The 24,204-nt window shown below is 41.2% G+C and overlaps 1 protein-coding gene across 4 annotated transcripts in view; it reads right to left on the reverse strand.

The window, feature by feature from the left end:
• Positions 1 to 908: 908 nt before the first annotated feature.
• BEST3 (bestrophin 3) overlaps positions 909 to 24,204 on the reverse strand; it is a 46,118-nt gene continuing 22,822 nt past the window's right edge. For 3 of the 4 annotated variants that reach the window (XM_011929310.1, XM_011929308.1, XM_011929311.1), the window contains 3 exons: positions 20,290 to 20,370; positions 18,819 to 18,970; positions 909 to 3,112 (listed from right to left, as the gene is read on the reverse strand). In XM_011929310.1, the coding sequence (XP_011784700.1) occupies positions 2,203 to 3,112; positions 18,819 to 18,970; positions 20,290 to 20,370 (1,143 nt within the window). In that variant the 3' untranslated portion in view covers positions 909 to 2,202. The remainder of the gene's footprint in view (positions 3,113 to 18,818; positions 18,971 to 20,289; positions 20,371 to 24,204) is intronic. The other variant, XM_011929307.1, reaches the window with a different exon arrangement.

Here is a 24,204-nt window from a genome sequence, read left to right on the forward strand (position 1 = left end):
TGGATTTAGGAATGAAAACTGATTATATTTCAAAAGCAGCTAAGTAGAAACTTACTTGAATTTGAACAACAGATAGAACCAAAGAGAAGAGAATAGACAGACTGAAACTGAAACATCCAATAAAATAGCATTAAGAGTGTGGTGACTGGGAGAAGGTTAGGGATCCTGCCTTCTTGAAGTGTTATATTGGCTCTTGATCCCATAGTCTGTACGTAGTGCTTTGGGAATAATGGTGCTTTCCCAGGTGCTAACACTACCAACCAACATAGAGAACCATCAAGGTGTGTAGCATTTCCTCTAATATTATTTCTTTTCAGTCCTTTGAGAAAAGTTAAAGTCAATGTCATTGCTGTCATGCAGCTTGGAGGCCTGGGAGATATGAGGTCATGTGAAAATGTGCCAATTTTAACATTGTGTATCAGGAGGAGTTGGGGAAGGGAAGGAGGGTCCTGCCAACTTTCTTCTGTCATGAAAAATAAAGAGGACTATGGCTGGTACTCCAAGCTGGAGCAATGCCCTTCTCTATGAGTGCATAAAAGACGCAGGTAGACTTGAGCGGGGAGGACCCAGAGAGGCCCTTGAGGCTGGAGAGATTTAGCCTGAACCTAAATCTCTTTGGGCATGCCTCCCTTGGGGCATCCTCCAGAATGCTGGGCAAATTGCTGGCAGATTCAGGGCCTTACAGACAGCACAGGGCAGTGAGAAAGCATACTGGTTAACAGTGTGGGCTCTTGAGTCAGATAAACCTGGGTTTGAATGTGAACACTGTCACTTCTTGGCTATGTGATTTTAGGCAAATACCTTACTTCTCTAAAGCCTGTTTCTCTTGCCTTTAAAATGGAAATAACAGTATATCATTCTCGTAAGATTCGCTGCTGCCTGGAACACTGTGAGCACTCAATAAATGGTAGTTATGAGAGTGATGTTATTTCTAAAGCCATAAGAAGTCAAGTGTCATCATATGACAAATGGTAAGTGCAGCAGTCGTAAGGCATGGCCTAGGCACTTGGGAGCCCACGACAAACAGCCGTCCTGAGAGCTCCTTGGGAGGAGTACCAACATACGGTCCCCATTATGCAGCCCTGGACCCCATTAGCCACCCAGCCCAGTATCCTACCTCATTCCCAAATGACCTGATAGACACAGTAACTGGTCCCATGTTGCAACACGATTGGGATTTTTGCATGAGAGTTCGAGTTAAACAGACGTGAGTCATCTTATTCTTTGGTTCCATAGCATTTGGCTATGCAAATTTCATATTCTCTTGGCTTCCTTTTTCTCCAGTGCCCAAGACCAAAGAGTGGAAGCAGAAAGAAATGGCAATGGCTGCAAGGGCGTGGGGGGAACCATCACTCCTATATGCCTTCCACTGGAAGTAAGGCTGGAAGGGTATCAGGCTGGATTCATTGACACCTTTGATGATTCTGTAGGAGGCTTTGCCAATGTCTTATATGTTCAAATTCATGGCAAGATGTAAGCAACAGATTTGGCAAGAGGAAATATCATAACCTGAAAAATGGGACAGATTAGAGTCACTAGAAAAGCAGCACAACCAGGGAGAAGGGAAGGGAAATAAAAGGATGACAGAATAAAGGGGAAAGAGAGAAAAGTAGAAAAGGAAATGGAAGAGAATGAAGTGTTCTGGTGCTGATGAAACTTAAGAATGAGGAAGTGATAATAACAATACTAGTTATAGGAAAGTAGGAATGAGATGGTTAGAAAGCCTCAAACAAAAAAGTTAGGAAGGAGGGGGTCTTTCAGGCATTATGTGATCCATCTTTCTTTATGGCTAAAGAGAAGAAGAAAGAGAAAAAAGAAGAGAAATAGAGAACCCTACGTGTCTGGGCCTTTAGGTCTAGGGGATTGGACTATGATTTATCAGACTCTTTCCACAGCAAATAATCTATGAATTTATAAGTCGTGTATATTTTTCAGATTCCTTATTTGGTTAAGACTTATTTATCACTGTGGTCTGTGTAACTTCCAGTGAAAGCCATGTTGTGATGGATGACGTGAATGCATTTGATTTTTTGCAGTTCTCAAAAAGTCAGGATCATAATGCCCTTCAAAGTTCTAAGTAGCTTATATAGTGTGATCACGTTTTTAAAAAGTTAACCAGCCTTCAGGTATGTCCTGGGACTAATGCTGCTTTTGGGGAGATAAGAATCTAGGCCAGAACCAGGTCCTAGGACTTTGTGGCACTCATTTGGGTGATTCCTCAGTTTCCCTGTTGTTCAGCTCTATGATATCTGTTTCCTTAGTGTCCAGGTTTTCCATTAAGTACAGCATATCAGGAGAGACTCGAGAGCCAGCCACAATGTTGATCCCACTGATCTCTGAGGATGTTTCTGTGTCAATTAAAAGAGCTGGCTGAGAGCTCATGGGGTCTGGACTTAGGTTTCCTAGAGAAGTGTGGCTGGACTCCAGGAATCCTGGAAAGCTCCACCTTTTTAGAAAGGTATCACCAAGGTCTTCTTCACAGTTGAATATATTTTCCTCAGCACTGGCTGAAACAGTCTGGAGACTGGGGCCTCTAGGAGGTGTTTCCTTCTCTGAAGGAGACAGGATGGATCCCACGGGGCCCTGCTGCTGCTCAGTCTTGCTTGGCTGAACCCCTGTAAACTCAGAGCTCAAGATGGAGGTAGCAGAGTCATGGTGGTAGCTGTCTGAAGTGGGCACTGGAGCTTCGGCCGCTGTGATCAATACTTCGGGCACCAGTGGCATTTTGATGGGTGAGGTTCTCACACTGGACTGTGGGGTCAGGCTCTGTAAAGTGCTTGTCTGGCTGGTCTCCCTGATGGTGGACAGCTCTCCCATGCTGGAGCGCAGCATGCGGCTTCCTTCTGGGAAGGAGGATTTCTTCCAGGTGGGTGAGGCCCTGTGGGGGTTTCTTGAGGGCACATCCAGTAGATCCCTGGCTGGGCTGAGGTCATCTCGGGGTAAGAACATGGAGCTGTCACTTGTCTGCCTTCTATAGCTTCTTCTTCTGGGGCTGGAGGGGTGTTCGTGGGCACTCAGGAACCGCTTGACTCTTCTTATCATGGAATGCCGGTGGCCATGCTTCTCATAATTCCACAGCCACTCCTCGTCAGGAAAGTCGGACCCAGACAGCCTGAAACACACAATGACAAGATCCAGGCAGAGTAGCTTCAGGGGCCTAGTTTTGGGGGCAGAGTCTCAAAGTTAAGAGATGAGTTTGGTATGTTTGCCTTATATACTTTTAAATGGGGGTTTGAGGACTTGAGATAGTCTAGCAGAGGCTCTCACACTTTTTGATCTCAGATTCCTTTTAAACTCTTAAAAATTATTGAGTATCCCAAACAGATTTGCTTATGTGGGTTATATCTACTACTCTTTACTGTATTTAAAATTATAACTGGGGAATGTCTGAAATGCAAGCATGTACAAGCACACATTCCATTTACTGCTAAGTGATGACATCATCACATATCTTGTGGCCTCTGGAAAATTCCTCTGGACACTCTTGACAGAATGAGAATGAAAAAGGCAAATAACATGTTGTGCTATTATGAAAACATTTTTGACCTTCAGGACTCTCTGGAGGGGTCTTAGTGATCCCCAGATATCCCCAGACCACACTTTGAGAATCACTGATCTACAGATTATCTATCTATCTATCACCTAGTATATATTCTTTCTCCCTTAGTACAGTTGAATTAAAGTCATGTTTCCCAAGGACCCATAAAACCCCCCTTAACAATGGATGAGAGTAAATTCATGAGAGTGCAATGACCAGCTCACATTTATTGACTATATATTAAGGCCCAGCTAAGCACCTCCTATGCATTGATTCATTCAGTTATCACAATAATTAGATGAGTTGGTATTAGTATTATTAATTACACTTTACAAATGAGGAAACTTGAGGCCTGCAGAGATTCACTAAATGTACGCAGCCAGCGAGAGCAAATTCGGAAGTCTGGCTCCAAGTTCCCGCTCCTAATCGCTTTGATGGAAAGCCTATTACACAGAGGTCAAGGGAGGAGCTAGAGCCCAGGGCAGAAGCGTGAGTAAAGCACAGTCCTTGCTCAGAGGTAATTTGTAAACATTCCTGATGAGGCTTTGCATTTACATCTGTACAATTAGGGTTAAAACAAGAGAAATTGGAACCTTGTGGAAAGGATATATTCATCCAGGTAGGGTGAACTCGCATCACGATTGGGCTCCCTTTGTGATTAAATTTGATGGATTAGCTACCAAGAATTTCCTGCTGGATTTTTACCATTTAAAAAATAAAACAAATAATTCTACCATTTAGTTAATTAATTATTTATTTGAGACAGAGTATTACTCTGTCGCCCAGGCTGGAGTGTAGTGGTATGATCTCAGCTCACTGCAACCTCCGTCTCCCAGGTTCAAGTGATTCTCAGGCCTCAGCCTCCTCAATAGCTGGGATTACAGGCAAGTGCTACCTCGCCCAGCTAATTTTTGTATTTTTAGTAGAGACAGGTTTTACCATGTTGGCCAGGCTGTCTCGAACTCCTGACCTCAAATGATCCACCCACCTCGCCCTCCCAAAGTACTGGGATTACAGGCATGAGCCACCACGCTTGGCCAATCCTAACATTTTAAATCTCCTTCAGGACTGACATAAAATGAATAATTGAGGTGAGATAAGCCTGTTTGGTAATTTGGTCTACTCTGGCCTCGGATTACATAGTTATTTGCCACACATCTCCATGGACTTATAGCCTTAATAGGGTTTGAAGAACAACTTAAAGCCTTGCCCTTGAATTACAAATGCTCATCGTGCTAGCTCTGGGAGCAACAGTAACCAGCCGGTCTCAGTCCAATATTGGTAGAGACATCTCTGGTGACAAGATGCCACGTGTGTTTTATGTGACATGAAGGAAAACATTGGGACAGTATAATATTGGTGTAACTTGAAAGGGCAAAGCAAGCAGCCAAAGAAACATCGTTCCTCATGTTTATGAATAAAATATGGATGACTGAGATGATTAACTGGCTGAATGTCCCGGGACGGCGTTTGATTACAGCCTTGTGCTGTTTTTCTAAAGCCCCAGCAGCGCCCTTGGCTACCAGATAGCCTTCTGACCCACCCTCCACTGTGTGAGGCTCAGATTCTATTACATCGACTTGAGAAATGCAGACTCATGCTTCAGTGGCCTTGGTGACCCTGCTGGGTGGATTGCATTTGGTCAACTCTTCAGTCACACTCCACAAGCACCCATTTAGTCAGGGAGGAGGACACCAGCGGAGCCACAAGGGAACTTGTTCACTAACATAGCCACTCTGGATGTGTTCTGGGAATCAAGGACAAGCTGGCAATCTCTCTATATAGGACAAGCATCTGTCTTCCATTTGGGATCTCAACTATTTATTTAAGATTTGTTTTTTTAAACTACCTCTAAAGGATGTAATATTGTGAGAAAGACAATCTTCTAGGGAGAAAAGTTTTTATTTTTAATACTTCAAAACTTTGTGACTCAAAGACAAAAACTTTATGCCCTGTTGTAGGACGTATGTATAAGACCTTCAACTGTAGCAAAGGTATAAACCCCTGGGCCATAGATGGGGGAAAATAGACAAGTTGCAACAAGCAAGCTGCAGAACGTCTAGTGTTCTTGCTAACATCCTACTGATTCATGACTGACACTGGGTAGGTCTGCTAAGAAGACCCTATTTTACCTTCCTGGCCCATAAGACTACGGAGTGGGTGCATGAAATTTATCTGTTTATTCACCTGACTAAATTTATTGAGCACTTACCATGAACAATTTGCTGCATTAGGTACCTTTTAAATGATCACTTAAAAGGAGAGAGAAGACATATAAATAAATAGCTACATTTGGGGCAAAGCAAATTTTTGAGCTGGGCTTTGACACTGAGTGGGAATTGGATAGATAGGAAAGGGACAGAGCATTCCACATGAAAGAAGTGACTTGAACAAATAAGGCAGCGGGAAAGTTTAGGGTGTTTGGGAGAAATAGGAGGTACTTGAATCTATGTGAAACATAGAAAAGTGTCAGGCCTAGGCTGGAAAGAGGTCCTTAGACTGTGCCATGAAGAGTGGTATACCAGATTGCGGGATGTGGACTTTATCCCGGAGACAGAGGGAAGCTGTGGATTGTCTTTGAGAATGGAGGGCATTGCTAGGGTTGTGTGGTGTTGGTAGGGGTGTCCATAGCGGAAGGCTACACAAAAAGCAATGTTGATGATTGCTTGGATAAGAAACATGACTTGAAAACTTTTCACTTCTTTAGTCTGAAACAGGGTCTTTGGAAGGACACTTGGTGTTCTGTGCTCTTGGGGGCAGTTTTACATATCTTACGCTGAGTGATGAATGACGCCCTCCAGGTCTTAATGCTGTAACAGAGCAGTAGGGAAACTCCCCAGCATGACAAACCTAATGACATTTCTTCTGAATGCTTCCATGGAAGATCTAATTGCCAACACACAATGTTCATCTCCTCCTTTCTCTGGTAGCCACTATTCCCAATATGACAGCAGAAGCTGTGCTTTAAGAACAAAATAGTTTAAAATAGAATACTTATTTATTTATTTATTTAGAGACAAGACCTCACTCTGTGACCCAGGCTGGAGTGCAGTGGCACAATCATGGCTCACTGCAGCCTTGACCTCTTGGGCTAAAGCGATCCTTCCACCTTAGCCTCTCAAGTAGCTAGGACCGTGGATGTGCACCAGCATGCCTGGCTAATTTTTTATTTTTGGTAGAGATGGGGTCTCCCTATGTTGCCCATGCTGGTCTTGAACTCCTGGACTGAAGTAGTCCTCTTGTCTTGACTTCCCAAAGTGTTGGGATTATAGGTGAGAGCTACCACACTCGGCCTTAGAATAGTTTGAAAGAGTATTTCCCAAATGGGAGGCTGGGGTATAAATTTTAGTTTATTTTAAGGTTTTTTTTTTTTTCTCTCCTTATTTGATATTTAAAGTATCCTCTTAGTCTAGGGTTAGTACAATCCTGAGGCTCAATATAATACCACTTAACCAACTAATAGCAGAAACATTATATGATAGAACAAAAGTACCCTCATTATATTCCTATTAGAGAGAGTCAGCTTAAAGAGCTCGGTTTTATGTTCTGGAACTTATTTGGACTGAGAGAGGCAGGTAATTAGAGATAGGAGGACATTCATGGAAAGTGTCATGCAGCCATCAGTTTCCAGGGATGAAATTTGAGAACTGTCTCTGTGGTGGGAAAAATAATTTATTTTGAGAACTTGCAGAGCCAGGATTGCTGCTGTCCATGCTGACACCAACCAGCTGCGTGATCTTTGGGGACTCATTTAATCTTTTGTGACTTAGTATCATTCTTGGTAAGCTGGTGATAATTATCCTTTACCTGCCTTTTTAGGTTGTTTGAAAGTTCAAAAGGGGTGACATGTGTAGAAAAGCTTTGAAAGCAGAAGATGTAAAAAGCACTCTGTCAATGACTGGCAAACTTTCAGAAGTGGTTTCCAAGTCATCATCGACTTCTCATACAGAGTTGGAAGAGATGATAATGTGTATCTGAAGGTCACTCCCTTTTCTTCTTCAAGATTGTCCTTTTAAAATTATTACTACACCAGGAGATATCACTTAACAATTAACACCTTCAAAAGGGATGACTTGGCCATTTAATGATAAGCCATTTAATGATAAGCCATTTAATGATAGGGCACTGGACGCATGAAGAGGAAATATAAGAACTGGAAGAAGCTGGGTTATTTGAGGGAAGGAAGGGAGGGCTGCTCAAATGGTGAAAATTGTGGAGACAGACTGCCCTGACCTTGCCTCTCAATATTGTTTTTTTGTGCCATTTGCCAAACATCATCAAACTCTGCAATATACACTTATTGTGCAATAGAAACCATCAATACAAAAACATAGAAAACATGAGAATGAGAACGATTGTGTCACATATTGGGCTATTTTTGAAAGGGAGAAGAGTAGAAGAAGGAGAGAGAGAAAAGCTTCTGTTAAGACAGTCAGGCTAGTAGTTAGTTATAGGTGAGTCCAGAAGAAGGAAGAGCATGTGTTATTTCCACAGATTAGATAGATGTCTGGATTAAAATAATTTTAATCTCAAGTATTAATAAAAAAACCCAAATTTCAAAATCTATATGGAATACCGCCACAAACACCAGCCCCACGGTTTCCCCTGCAAATGACAAATATCCGAGGGCATAAGCAGCCATGATTTAATTAGGAACTTTAAAAGATGCTTGGGCTAGTCAGGGGTGCAGAAGAACATGCTTCACCCTCTGCTGCCATAACAAAGAGGCAAGAGATAGGCTGATGAAGATGTCAGCAGACTGCCATACTTCTTGGGGTGTGTCTCATATAGAAAGACAAAAATAGCCCTGATAGCTTGAAGGATTTAATGCATTTCTCCAAAGAAAGCTTTTTGCAAAGCAACCCCCTTCTCATGAGAGTGATTAGGTAAATATAGAGCTTCAAAAAGATTGAAAGATAAAACTGGATGATGCTTGTCTCTCTTTCTCTGCTCTACTTTTGAAGCGGTATTTTGACAATTTAAATTCAAATAATAAGAGGCCTTTTTAACAGAACTGAAATGAGGAATTTAGGAAAACGATATTTAGTATGATGAATTCTACTTCTCACTGCAGATTTATTGTTTTCAAATTGCTAGTGTACTCACAGTCAGGCGACTGCCTTGGAGGGAGCCGATAATTTGCCTGAGAATCTACAAGGACAGAGACATGCGTGGAGAAGCATTTTTTCATGGGCAAAGCAAAATGTACTCTTCAAACCCATCTGAGGCACATGCGGCTATTTTTAACCATCTGCACTGCAGAATCATCATCAAAGCTGTAGCCAAGGATTTATACAATGGACAAGGCAACCCTCCCTCTGAGCGGGGAGGTATGGGGCTAAGGGTTATGAGGAAAATCCAGTGGACCAAATATTGTGTTCACCCAGCCTCCCTCTACTCTCTTTCAGGTGGACAGTTCTAAGCTCTAGAGCATCCTAGAAGGTAGCCCAGAAAGCTGCATTTAGAGCTGATGACCCCACTGCTACCCCAGTGTTGGCCTATCTGATCATTGAACCAAAGGCTTCAGCAAATCTGGTTGAAGAAGTGGTCTCCTGTGCCTTTAACAAGGTTCCTTTAACAAGGCTTATCCAGCTACATCCTACCACCCTGGTTATGTTCGGCTCTTGCTGGCTGACACAAAAAGAAATTATGGCCAAAAGTGGGGGTTCACTTAAAGTTCCCTCTTCATACTGTTCTATTCTGTAGGAATTTTGTTAAAAAAGGAAATCAAGCCATGTACACATCTGATACCGTTTAAAGATGAAAACTGATTGCCCATGGTGACCCCACATCAGGGTATGAAAGAATCCCTGAGTAGTTCTAAAATTATAAAGTGAATGCACATTCATCTCCTTGGAAGTTTCCATTTCTCCTTCCTTTCTGGTACATTAAGTGAAAAATCAATGTTCCCCGAATATACTTTTGTGAAGTTAGTAATTCAGAATTTGAGATATTTTTGGTAGTTTGTAATATAAGCATGCAATAGTATGTATCAGACTATGTATTTTCTTGTAAAGCTAAAATATTTGAATATAGTTGACTAAAAAGGATTACTAAGTAATAGCAACATAGAAGTATATTTAACCACACTTTAATAAAGTCTTCGCTCACTAAAATATGTATTTTGGTATATTTGAATTAATATCACTAAAAATACTCTGACCTACTGTATAATCCTAAATATTTTGTATACATTAAGTACATTTGCATGTCTGTATAATTACCAAATATCATGTTATTGTTACATATTCCTAGAACTTTTAGAATAAAGATAGATAAGTAGAAATGATTATTTCTGACAAAGTTCCATAGCACCAAATACATCTTAAATAAATCCCTCAACTCCTAGCCAGAAGGAGTTCTTTAAAATTTTGAATATTTTCCTCTTTACTAAGTGGATCCTTAATTGACTTCATAGACCCTTTTTTTAAGATTATTATATATGTGAGAACATTTTGACATAATTATTTGAATTATGGCAGAAAAGCCCAATAAAACAAAGCTCTTTAAATGGGATTACAGTCAGCAGTTTAAAGTTTACAAGCTTGGAGCATGCTTTTAGATTAGCAAGACAGAGCAAGTGCTCTGGACACACTTGAGTGATCCATTTCATAAGCAGTTACAGCCTCTCTTCTCCAGAATTTCGAATCCTTTAGCTGTTATGAATGGATAGTTTGTTAGGGTTCTTCCAATGCCCTTAAGGGATTATCTTCTTTACTGTTGGCTGTTTTGATTTTCAAGTTAGGACTAAAGGGCATTATGAGACTTCAGTCTTTAATTTCTGTATTTCATTCCTCAGAGTCTTAATTTTTGTTAATGGGTAATCCCAAGTAATTAAAAGATAGTAAGAATTTTGAAGTGACTCATGATGATATAATGTGAAGACAGGCATTCTACCTCTACCTCAAGCCAGTAGTGACAGGGTAGTTCTGGACCTTGATTTTTGTTCATTTGTTTTTAAAAATCTTGAGTTTAAGCATTTAAAGTTTCTTTTGGTAAAGTTATTTTTATCACGCATGTGTTTATTATTGTCCTAGGAAAACTCATTATTACGTTAGGGTTTGGGTATATTTTCTCACTGTGCATCTTACAGACAATGTTCTTTTGGCTACTTGTGGGTGTTTTCTCAATCTTGGTTAATAGCATCTCCATAGTTAAGCTAATGAAAAGATGCCTTAATTAAAACAGCAGATCAAGGCTGGCATGGTGGCTCCCAGCAGTAATCCCAACACTTTGGGAGGCCTAGGTGGTAAGATCTCTTGAGATCAGGAGTTCAAGACCAGAATGGGTAACATAGCCAGACCTTTGCCTCTTGAGACCATCCTGGCTAATACAGTGAAATCCTGTCTCTACTAAAATACAAAAAATTAGCTGGGTGTGGTGGCGGGCACCTGTAGTCCCAGCTACTCGGGAGGCTGAGGCAGGAGAATGGCGTGAACCCGGGAGGTGGAGCTTGCAGTGAGCTGAGATCCCGCCACTGCACTCCAGCCTGGGGGCAGAGCGAGACTCTGTCTCAAAAAAAAAAAGATGATAAATATGTTTTTTACTACAGTAAAAAAAAAATTTTTTTGGCCACACACAGTGGCTTGTGCCCATAAATCCCAGCACCTGGGACGCCAAGGCAGGAGAACGGCTTGAGCCTAGGAGTTCAAGAACGCAGTGAGCTGTGATTGCACCACTGTATACTCCATCCTGGATGACAGAGGGAGTCCTTGTCTCAAAAAAAAAAAAAAAGCCAGGCATGGTGGTGTGCACCTGTAGTCCCAGCTACTCAGGAGGCTGAGGCAGGAAGACGGCTTGAGCCTAGGAGTTCGAGGCTGCAGTGAGCTGTGATTGCACCACTGTATACTCCATCCTGGATGACAGAGGGAGTCCTTGTCTCAAAAATACAAAAGGCAAAAAGCAAACAAAAACAAAAACAAAACTACAGCAGATTAGAAAGGATTCCATAGTATTACAAAAGAACAAACAAAACAGATTCAACTGAAGTGATCCCATGTGAGATAATGGTAAAAGAATTCACACAAGAAATATTTTTTCATTGCTTATTAACTCATAAAATGATTAAGTGTAGATTACTGGCCATGCAATAATTATCATTATTTAGTAAATGCTCAAGACTGGTGTATTTATGAAAGCATTTCTATTTTGGGGACTGCATTCAGATTTTTAACTGGCCTTTTTTCATTCAGAGTGTTGATTTTAAAGTTGATTTTTAACGTGCCCCATGCAAAGATCAGGAGATGGAACTTCAGCACTGGTTTGGTGTTAAAGCTTATAAAGTGCAGTTTTAAAACAGTAGCTCTTTGGTCCCAGATTGGACAGAGAAAGATGAGCTCTGTTAAAGCTTCCTTTAGATTAAGACACGATGACTAGATGAGGCAAGAACATTGGTTCCCCCTTCCCTGGCTGCACAGGCACCATCGCCCCCTCTCCCCTTACTGTATCCAACTTCAACTGCTTCCCTCTAGCTCAGCCACTGGGACCTCCCCCTACCCCCCGGGGCCGGCCCTGTGTCTTCTTTAGGACCTTACTCTGTCATCCCCCCTTGCTCCTGTGTCTTTCCTCTCTTCCAGTGGGCTCCTTTTGCTCAGCCTGTCTTTTTTCCTTCCTTTTTCAAAACAAGGAGAGTTGATAATTTGTTTCTTTATCACATCTTGCTTCATCTTACAAAGGATTTGATGTGGCCTTATGGAAATACATACAATGCAATAATAGTATATAGTATATATGACATATAAAATATTATATTTATATATTACATTATATAAATATATATAATATATAATATCAGGCCAATATAGTAGAGGTAGAATAAGAAACAATCATAAAAGACACAGAATGTAGAAATACATTCCAAAATAATCCCATTCTACAGACTCAGTAAAGGTAGGCTACAAATTTGATTGTCAGCTTCCCAGCAGCCAAAATTAAAAGGAAACCATCATTAATTATAAAATTATAAAGTTTGTAAGATAAATAGTGTAAGATTTGCCCAGAAGAGGCAAAGCTTTCTTTTTTCCCCCCCAATGTCTGAAATACATTTCTTCCTGTGGGTCCTCTGCTAAAAGGGATTCTAAGTTACACAGTGGACAGCACTACAGTAAACACCAGAGGGAGTCTTAATGGCTCTGTCCAAACAAAGCCAGGTACAGCAGCTGGGTGAAATTCAGTATAGGTGGTGAAGGTAATTCTAAGGAGGCCAAGGTGGGCGGATCACCTGAGGTCAGGAGTTCAAGGCCAGCCTGGCCAACATGGTGAAACCCCGTCTCTACTAAAAATACAAAAATCAGCCAGGTATGGTGGTGCATGCCTGTAATCCCAGCCACTTGGGAGGCTGAGGTAGGGGAATTGCTTGAACCCAGCAGGTGGAGGTTGCAGTGAGCTGAGATCACGCCACTGCACTCCAGCCTGGGTGACAGAGAGAGACTCTGTCTCCAAAAAAACCAAAACACAAAAAACGAACAAAAAAAACAGCAAAACGAAACAAAACAAAAAGCAAAGCAAGTAAAAAATACGCCATTAGCCTTACCCAAGACAAAACAAAGAAGCCATTCCTAGAAGTCTGAATTGAGGGAAGAAACAGACCAGCATCCCTGTCTCTTAGTGAATACGGTCTGATCTATTTACCCCGTCAATTCAGACTTCTCAAAAAAATAGTCCATGGATACTTAATGAATTGAGGAATTACATGCATTTTGGGTTTGTTTTATTTTTGTTTTTTAAGTATGCAAATGGCATTATGATCTATTTGCTTTACCATGATCAAATGGCAGAGAAGATAAAGGCAGGTGGGGAATGAAACAAGACTGGCCGTAACTTGATAATTGAAGGGGTGATGGATACATGGAGCTTTATCATAGCTTGTTCTCTACCTTTGGAACTGCTTAAACTTCTTTTATTTTTTTTTTTCTGAGACAGGGTCTCGCTCTGTCACCCAAACTGTAGTGCAGTGGCATGATCTTGGCTCACTGCAACCTTCCGCTCCTGGGTTCAAGCGATTCTCCTGCCTCAGCCTCCCAAATAGCTGGGACTACAGGTGTGTGCCACCATGCCAGCTAATTTTTGTATTTTTGGTGGAGATGGGGTTTCACCATGTTGGCCAGGCTGGTGTCGAACTTCTGGCCTCAAGTGATCTGCCTGCCTTGGCCTCCCAAAGTGCTGGGACTACAGGAGTGGGCCATCGTGTCTAGCCCGGTTTGAACTTTTCTATAATAAAATTATTTTTTGAAAACAGCTTACACTGGCAATTTGATCTTCTTACCTATAAATCACTTCTAACCTACTACAGTTTAATTTCTACCCCACACTCTCACTTAAGTCTCTGATGACCCTAGCATACAAAACCTATGGCGTGCTTTTCAGGCTTTATTTGGAAACTTTGTACCTTTGGCCTCTTGGCAGGGCATTTTCTGGGTTACTCTGCATCTATATTGACCATTTCTACTCTGACTACCCTTTTCCTCTGACCACCCTTTCAGTGATAGTATTCTACCCTTCGTATTCTGCTCTGCTTCCTTGATACTGTTCTGAGTGTTCCCACCCACTCTTTGGTTCTACGTACTGATACCAGTAAAATGCATCCTTTGCCTCTGGACTCCCTGCCTGCTGGCCATCTCCATGTGAATTGCCCATAGAGATCTCAAATTCAACACATGCAAAAGGGACAGCTCATAATCTTTTCCTTAGAGCAGCTTTCACCCTTATACTCTCTCTCATCTTTGGTTTATTACCATTCTTCACTCCTTCTCCTTTCTTGAATCTGTCCCTTCTGTCACCTCTACTATCTACATCCCATGTGATACACCTACTTCAGGCCCTTATCCTCTCCTGTTTAAATGACAACAGCCTGCTCACTCTGGCTCTGGTCTTATCCTCAGCAATCTGTCTTTCAGCCAGTTGCCAGGCTAATCTCTCTAAAGCAAAAATGTGACCCTGTCATTTAATTGCTTTGAATAACGGCTGAAACTCTTACCTGGCCTATAAAACCCTCCATCTTCTGCCCTTGCCTCCTCTCCAGCTTCATTTATTGGCTCTTCTGGTTTGCCTATCAAATTGTTACTCTGAGTACACTATTTATCATTCCTCTCTGTCTTTGTCCATATTGGCCTGAAATGTGCCCTCTGCTGAATCCCCTCAATCCTATCTGTGCACTGGCTCCTAATTCATTCTTTTATTTATTTTTTTTGAGATGGAGTTTTACTCTTCACTCTTGTTGCCCAGGATGGAGTGTAATGGTGCGATCTCGGCTCACTGCAACCTCCTCTGCCTCCTGGGTTCAAGCGATTCTCCTGTCTCAGCCTCCTGAGAAGCTAGGATTACAGGTTGTGCCACCATGCTCAGCTAATTTTGTATTTGTAGTAGGGACAGGGTTTCACCATGTTGATCTCGGACTCCTGACCTCAGGTGATCTACCTGCCTTGGCCTCCCAAAGTGCTGGGATTAAAGGTGTGAGCCACCATGCCCATCTCCTCACTCTTAAAGATGCGTATTAGAGTCCCTGACTCCAAGTGGCTTTCTCTGCTTCACCAGGCTAGGTGAAGTGTGTCTTCATTGTGTGTGTTCCCATAAGGCTGAGCATTTCTCCACTGTAGCATTTACCACATTGTATTGTCAGTTTTCTTGGCCTTACCTCTGTGAACTTAGGAGGCATTTTTTTTTTTTCTTTTCTTTTTTTGACTACCTCTAGCATCTGGCATAGAACCTACCTCATAGTAGGCCCTGAAAAAAATTTACCTGAATAAATAAATGAGCACATTCTGTATGTGGGGGTCCAAGGGAAAATATATTTTAAATTTGTACTTAAGATGGAAAGAAGGAAAATTAATTTATTTGAGTTATATATATTTAGTAAATATGCAGAAAATAGGGTCATGTTTTGAACATGTTCCTTAATATAGAGAATGAAGACATTGTCTCTGAGGAGTTTCCTTCTGAAGTGGAAGTGAACAGTGTGCTGAATGTGAACAGTGCTGTTGAATGTGCTGGCTGGGAGGCGGGTGATCCTGCAGGTGGCCCTTGGAGAGGAGTACTTTTGCTCTGTTCTTGAAGGGCACTGCTTTGATTTCAGAATATCCGGGTTATGGGAATTGTGGCTACAAACCCAAAACATTGATATGAAAAGGTAAGGACAATTTGATTTCTGAATTAAATATGCTGGGAACATACACCTCAAAGGGAATAAGAAAATTTTAAAAAATCTCATCCAGGAAAGGATTTGATATGGTCATCAAGCAGCAGGCACTTTTATAAAATGGAATGCTTGTGTCTACAGCATCTTGACATGTGGTCTTCACTCTCATGCAAAGAGCTCATGGGCTCAGTCAGCACCAACAAAACCACCAGTGCTACAACAATTCTTAACTTTTACCTTCCCCTTGCCCTGAGCCTTAGTCAGGTGGCTCATTTGACATTGACCTTGTATTTGGTGAAGGAACCATTCATTGCTTAGGAAATTCTCTTCTATGATTTTGGAGAACATCTACTGTTTTTGCCAGCCCAGCAAAAACATTCACTCTTCCTGATAATAGCATCCTGCTTTTTCTTGAGATATCACATACTCCATATGGTTGGATGGGGCTGACTGTAACCCTTGGTTCAAAGATGGACCTATAAACCAGCCATGAATAGTCAAAATATTGTCTCCCTGTCGATAGTAATTAGCTCAGGAACGGATATGTGAACCAAGCCCAGTCAGTCATAGCAAATCCAGCACTTCAGTTTCAAGAGTTGGAAAAGAGATGTAACCTTTCCACAGGTTAGCTGAGAAGGTAAGCTGTAAGCCTGGAGCTTGCCATTTTGCCATTTTGCCCTCAGGACAGGAGATACTGCCTGAAATCTGAGCCAGTGGAGAGAAAAGCAGACCTGAGAGTCATGGGGCAACAGTGAGTCCTGGTGACATTCTCTGAGCTTCTGGATCTAGTGACACCCAAAGCTAGGATCGTCTCTGGATGTGACACTATAAACCTCCTTTTGCTTAAGAAAGCTTGAATTTGGTTTTCGTCATAGGCAACAGAAACATTTTTTCTAATGCGACAATCATAGGAAAAATAGACATTAATAAATCCAAAGGGGGCCATTTCTATCAACTCAGGGCTTCTGATCGCCTATTTTCCTGCAGTAAATTTTCCTGGATTGTGGTCCACTTTAATGGTCCTCATTTACACAGAAAATCAAGATCAAGTGAGCTTTTGTCTAATCGTTTCTTTGATCAATTGGTTCTAGCAGATATAGTTAAACCTCTCACAAAACCCTCTCCCAATAGATTCTGGCCTTTGTCTGTTCTTCTCTCCATCCTCCTGGTAAATAGGAATAGGCCATTTTAGTTGGAGGACTTCTCTCTGACAACTGATAATTTTTTGCTGCAGTTTTAAATATTGTACCTCCTGGTTTTCTCTCAGTTGTTTTATTTTCTGTCCTAAATTTCCAGGGTAAGTTTAATATGAAAAATAGCTTAAAGTGATTTAATCTTTCTCTGCTTCAGTCTGACATCCACAAATAAGACTTGACTAGGTGATAATAATCATTATGCTCTATAGTTTTACCTAGAGCATTTTCATGTTTACAATCTCATGGAATCTTCCCAATAATCTTCTGGGGAAGAAATTTTCTCTGAGATCTTGTCAATCCCTAATTCCCTTTCTGTATTTAGAAACAGGAGGAACATTGTGTTTTAATATTTTCTAAAGAACATGAACATTTATATGGTAATCTGCAGAATTACGATGATTAGGATGAGTAAGTAGATCAGGATAAAAATGTTGAGACCTTCAAAAAATCATCTTAACCATGGGGTAAGAACAACTCAATGGACATTAGAAATAGAGCCTGCGGAGCATTTGCAGTTTAAATAGAGTCATCACAATGATGCCCTGATTCTATCAGCATTGCTGGTCTCTTTTCTTTTCAAGTTAAATCTTCAAGTACTTTGCATTAATCAATGGTGGGAGTGAGGAGAAGGATAAAGCATATTTAATTATCTAAAATCAACCTCACAGAAAAACAGGTCTTGTTAATTCTGAAAATTGAGAAGATTGCTGGATGTCCATGAAGCTCTGCCCCTGCAGAAGGTATCATGAAGGCTGAGACATGCATACAACAAGAGATTCCTATCCATGGAAACTGAGAATACACTGAGGGCAGGGATGAGCTCTCTGGCCTGGAAGGAACCCTGGGTGGGTGGGTCTGGTCTTAGAAGGCTAGCTAGAAGCAGAAGCAAATCTAGCCTGGAGTAGGCAACCTTCTCTAAGATGTGCTTTGTGGGCAACAAGGCAAATCTCTTGGCTCCTAAATCTTTCTCATTACTTGCCGGAACTACTGAAATTCCACTTTCAGTCTTCCTTTTCTCTGGGTCTTGAAAGGTTTTCAGCCTCAGAGGCCCCTTTGGAAGAGAAGTGCCACAAATCATCACTGATGGGCATTAGGAGACATTCAGCAAAGGGAACAGGGTTGAAGCGAGATCTCCTGAAAGTGGAAGGAGGAGGGCAGGCCACTTCGGTGAGGAGGGAAAGAAGGGTCACAGGCAGCAACCATGGGACACGAACCCACTGCATAAATCCGCTTAGAGCATGCCTCAGGGAACTATGAGCCACAGTCTTGCCAAGAGTTATAAGAAAAATTCCACGGAAGTTTCCCCTTTTGCTACAGTTTTTTGTTTGTTTTGTTTTTGAGTGGAGAGTTTCTTACTTTCTGAATTAGTCTGTGCTTTTCTCTTTAATTTACATGGAAACTGTGGCATCTGCCTTCAGCAAATAAAATTCTCCCACATTCACACACTTCTGCAATATCAAATACACGCTCAGACTTAATGAAATATAGAACTGTGCCTGATTTACTTCAGGCCTCAACTTTAAAGCTCATTATACATAGGGGTGATTGCTGTGTTAAAACCACTGAACAGAGACTGACGTACATACTAAGCCCAGGTAGAAAAAAATGCCAAAAAAAGGTAAAAAGATTAGAACAGTGATCTGTCTGCTCATTTCCTAAATATTGGAGATATTTATTTTAATTTTCATTAATTAATTATTTTTCTTGAGACAGGGTTTCACTTTGTCACCCAGGCTAGAATGCAATGGCACAATCACAGCTCACTAAAGCCTTGAACCCCTGGGCTTGAGCAATCCTCCGACTGCAGCCTCCCCAAGTAGCTAGGACTACAGGTGCCATCACAGTTGGCTACTTTAAATTATTTCTTTTCTTTTCTTTTTTCTGGAGATAAGGTCTCACTATGTTGCTCAGGCTGGAAAATATTGAGAGATTTTTAAAAAAATGTACTTACCCCATCTGGACTGTTGACCCCAGAAATGAGGGTATGCAGTAGTCAGCAGCTGCCAGTGTGTATGGTGGACGAGCAGCAGAATCGTCCCAGTAAATGTCCTTCTTCATCTTGGGTAAGCTCATGTGCATTTCGTCCACAGCTAAAAGAGAGACCTAAAATCATTGTTATATTGTTAGAATAACTCAGATGTAAATTAAATAAAAAGGAGAAGTTTTTGTGGGCAGATGAGAGTTAGAGTGGGCTAGGACACAGTCTAAGTGAGTGAATATACAAATGTCTATAGTTCGTATTTGCCATGACCACAGCTGCCACAGAGAGTTGTATCTGTCGTTTACTGCTCAAGAGAACTTTGCAATGAGGGTAAGTGGGGCTTCAAGCCTCCCACACTCCGGGATCAAACCACACACTCCAGAGGGCAGCTGCCTCTTACTGGAGGGAGGGGAGCCATCTTTTTATTCTGTGCTCACAATTATGCTGTTGTTTTACTTGATAGCACCCACTTAACCCCAAATATTACAGGAAGGTGAGGATTCCAGTTTTCATTCTGTTAACCCCGTAAACACATTTTTACTTGGCATCACTTCTTATATGCCCTGGTTTCTTGTTCATTTCTTTGTTTGGAAAAACATATCAAGAAGTCTATACTGCTTGGTGCTATGGTGCTCTCTCCTCTTGGCTTTGACAAAGGGATACATGAATACATTATTAATCCTCTGGGATTCCGATTTTGACAAAGTGGGTGACCTAGGCATTATGTGTCCTCCCTAAGAGACTGACATTGGGATCTACTGTGAGATGTTTGAACTTACTTAACTGCCAACTAAGGGCTTGAAACAATGAACAAGGTGAAGGCCTTCACTCATCTGTAGTTCACAGGGAAGAGAATGGTCTAGGGAGAGTCTTGCCTAAAAGGAAAATTCCTTCGTGCTGGTTCTTCATGAAAAGCTCTCTGGAATAGTGCTTCAGGGTAAGGGCCCTGGGGCCCATTTAGTGCATTTCATGCAGATTTGAGACATAGGCGGGCATGGCCCAGGCTCCCAGGGTCCAACTGGTGGCTATCGGACTGCTGGGATTGATGTGATACGACTTTGGGAACTCCCACCAGGTTGTGTCTGGATGCCATTTTAAGTCACTATTAACCTCTCTGGTTGGCAATAGAAAACAAACCAAAGAACAATTTAAAATACTGCTCTATGCTGAGATGAAAGAGGCTGGAAAAAGCTAATAGAGAGGCTTACAGAGAAAATTGGCTTGAAATTCTACTTAAAAGGAACTAAATTTCACTGGAGCTGAAATCCCGGATGTGTAAGCTTCCAAAAGGACCTGAGACAGCATAGTGCACAGCCAAGCCTCTTTCATTTGTGGCTAAAGCTCTGAAGCCAAGAGGCGTGCATTTAAAATCTGCTTAGATTTGAAATATCACAAGTGACTTATTATTAATATTTGAAAAAGAAAGAAAAATTCCTCTAACCTGCAAATTTCTGTCAATGCACCAGTTAGTTTCGAAATCATCATCATCTTCTCCAAAAGGGTTGATAAGCTGCTCTGCTACCTGTAGTTGAACATAAAATAAATCCCTCATGATACCCGTGAAAACTAAGAATAGAATCTGAAGATGATTTCTATTTTCCTCTCTGCTTCCTTTTGTGACTTTCATAATATGAAGAGTAGAGGGGAGTAGATTGTTCTACCCAGATATTTATTAGCAAACAAGACATGATTCTCAAACCATGAATGATGCACCTTTGTAGGTATGCTCTCCAAATGGATCTGTCCATTCAACTGGTGACAATGCAGGCCCTATCAGGGGAAGCCATGTCCTATTTAGGAGCCAAATCAAATGACTGAATAGTGAAGGAGAACCAACTATTTTGAAGGCACCCTGAAGGGTACACAGGCTGTGCTTTCAGGGAATTTACAGGGCCCAGATAATAAGGCAAAATGTACACAGGGAGAAGGTTAAACAGCAAAGAAAGACTTAAATCACAATGAAAGAAAATAATATAAGAGGCTTTCACAATTTATTTTTATTTTTATTTTTTTGGACAGTATCTCACCCTGTTGCCCAGGCTGGAGTGCAGTGGCATAATCGCGGCTCACTGCAAACTCTGCCTCCCAGGGTCAAGCAATTCTCCTGCCTCAGTCTTCTGAGTAGCTGGGACTACAGGCGAGCACCATTACATCCAGCTAATTTTTTTGGATTTTTTTCAGTAGAGATGGTGTTTCACCATGTTGGCCAGGCTGGTCTTGAACCCCTGAGCTCAGGTGTTCTGCCCTCCTCGACCTCCCAAAATGTTGGGATTACAGGCATGAGCCACTTGTGCCTGGCCGAGCTTTCACAGTTATTGAACATAACTGCTAAGTAAATGAGTCAGAGAGCTAGTAAGTCCTAAAGCTGGAAATTGAGGCTTACTTAGTTTTACCCTAAAGGATTTACCCTTATCCAGTAAGTTAGTTTTCCTGCCGGGAAAATGTTAGGTAACTATTGTCACATATCTTTGAATATTTGATCAATATTAAATATTCTTATCGTGTTCCTGAATTGAATAGCCTTCTTGATGAGAGGTTTATATGTCAAATACAACTTATCTATCATTTTCCTTGTTGAAAATTTTCACTTGGTTTTTATTATCTGGACATGTGTGCATGCCTGTGTGTATGTGTGTGAGAGAGAGAGAGAGAGGGAGAGAGTTGGGGGAGAGGAAGATTTTACATTGAGTCTAGATGGAAAAAAATTTTAAATGTGTAAAATAAAGGTACCATGTGATTAGTTTTTAGAGTCTCAATATTCTAGATTCTGAAACTATTCAGTAGAAAATCTACCTACTTTTAGGATTTAAGTCAACGTATTAATACTTAGAGCAGTTCTTTTCAACCTTGGCTGCACATTAAACTCACCTGAGGAGCTCTTTAAAAAACCCAACTGATGCCTGGGTTCCTTCCGCAGAGATTCCGATTTAACCAGGCTGAGCCCCAGGCATCAGTGTCGGGTAAAGCTCCCAGGGGATTTTAATATGTGGCTCTTATTTTAAGTGCCTTTCCTTAGGCAGGTCTGTGTCCTGAATCAGTAAGCCTCACAGTGATATCTATGTTGTTCTTGTCACCAGTTTCATGGGGCTATCTGCCCTTTCTTGCCTGGAGATTTACTTAGATTAATTTAGGGTTGAGTCCTGAAACCTTTTTTTATTCTATCCAGATTTTCATTTTTATGCAATCAGTCCTGCATGTATTATCATAGTCTACATTAAATTGACAAAATGGCATGTATGTTTCTGAATTGACAGTCTCAAAATATATCTTTTATTCCACTTGGGGCTGCATTTTCAGCAAATAACTGAATGATATACTATTCATAAGGTTAAGATGGCTTCTCTATACTTCGAAAAGATTTATAAATATCCTAATCACTGAGATAGAACAGCTGTTTAGAAATGGGGGCACAACCCATTGGTGTTTAGGTTTGCCTATCTTTCTTTTTGAGATGGAGTTTCGCTCTTGTTGCCCAGGCCGGAGTGCAATGGTGCGATTTCAGCTCGCAACCTCTGCCTCCTAGGGTCAAGCAATTTTCCTGCCTCAGCCTCCCCAAGTGCTGGTATTATAGGTGTGTGCCACCACACCCAGCAGGTTTGCCTATCCTTTAATGGAGCTAAGATTGTGCCTTTTAATATTTTGTCTTTTAAGATTTATTTTATTTAAGACAGGGTTTTGCTCTGTTACCCAGGCTGGAGTGCAGTGGTGTGAACATGGCTCACTGCACCCTCAGCCTCCTGGGCTCAAGCGACCCTTCTGCCTCAGCCTCCTCAGTAGCTGGGACTGCAGGCATGCGCCACCATGCCTGCTAATTTTTTGTTTTTTGTTTTTTGTTTTGGAGAAATGGGGTTTTGCCATGTTGCCCAGGCTGGTCTTGAACTCCTGAGCAATCCTCCTACCTCAGTCCCTCAAAGTGCTGGGGTTACAGGCATGAGCCACTGCGCTGGACTTTAAAACAGTTTATAAAGGAAAAGGATGTAAATATTTTAGAAAGCATGTCAGAAGGAAGGAACCATTATTTGCTCTTTACAGGCGGTCAAGCACCTTACATGGACACAAAACAAAGAATAAAAAGCTTGGCGCAACTCGGGAAAGGAAGAAAAGTACTTTTTGAGAATGATTGAGTATTTAGGCCACTGTGGTGATTTTATCTTTATAAAGCTAAACTCTACTTTCTCCTCTAATGGAAAATGAAAGTCATTAGTCTCTTCTGCGTTCTTGCTCCTATGCAGGTAGAAATAATTAAGAATCATGGTTATCTGATTAAAAATTCTTTTGCCATTTGCAAGGGACATGCCTTTACTCTTTGGAGTATAATTGGAAATGTCAACATATTATTTTTTGGTTAAGATTCAAACCAATGAAATGAAAGGCTTCTGCAGGGAAAATTTCACTGCAACCTGAAGGCCTTAACGGCTCACGATAACGTATGACTCTTTGGAAGGCCAAACATTTGGAAATTCTACTTTATGAATATCATCTTCATACCATCATTGCCTTTCAATGAATTTAATGAAGCCATTGTCATTGATTTTTTTCTATCACATACTTCCCATTTGGAAGTTTACAGAGGTGATGAAAGAATCGGGTCTCTGATATTTACACACATACATTTGAGGAGGTGGTGATGAAGGGAGGGGAAGCAAGGAAAATTCTACGCAAATAGTTAGGCAAGCCATTCTCACCTCCTGAACCTGTTTAATTTCCTGGCAAACCAGATGTTGTCATTATTTCTGGTGTTTCTGGTTCTGATTCTGAGGAATTCTTAGTCTCAGTTCTGGCTTTGAAAATGGGGTACATTTAGACCGGGCATGGTGGCTCACGCCTGTAATCCCAGCTACTTGGGAGGCTGAGGTAGGAGAATTGCTTCAACCCAGGAGGCGGAGGTTGTAGTGAGCCGAGATTGCGTCACTGCACTCCAGCCTGGGCAACAGAGCAAGACTCTGTCTCAGGGAAAAAAAAAAAAAGAAAATAGGGTACATTTAATGTTGTGGGACAGCTAGCAGAATTTCAGGGAATTGCAATAACTATTTATAGAATTGAGCAGAACCAAGATTCTACCACAATATTAATGGTTAAGTCTGATTTATAAGACTTCTTGTTGACTCTTTTACTCTGCCTAGTTGCTTATTGTGGTACACAATATCAATGCAGGTACACTTATTACTTTAGTTACACTATTGTAATCCTAATGGGAACACACAGAGATGTAAAAGAGAATCAATAACCATAAAAGAGTGTTCTTCTGATCTCTTTGCACAAATGAGCTGCTTCAGACAGTACTGAGTATATCCCTGTCACTTGAATCCCTGGCAGAAAAGTAATAATATTGCTGAGCTATTACATGTTAGATCTA

Source organism: Colobus angolensis, unplaced genomic scaffold, assembly GCF_000951035.1.
Source record: "Colobus angolensis palliatus isolate OR3802 unplaced genomic scaffold, Cang.pa_1.0 Scaffold80, whole genome shotgun sequence".
NCBI classification, from domain to species: domain Eukaryota; kingdom Metazoa; phylum Chordata; class Mammalia; order Primates; family Cercopithecidae; genus Colobus; species Colobus angolensis.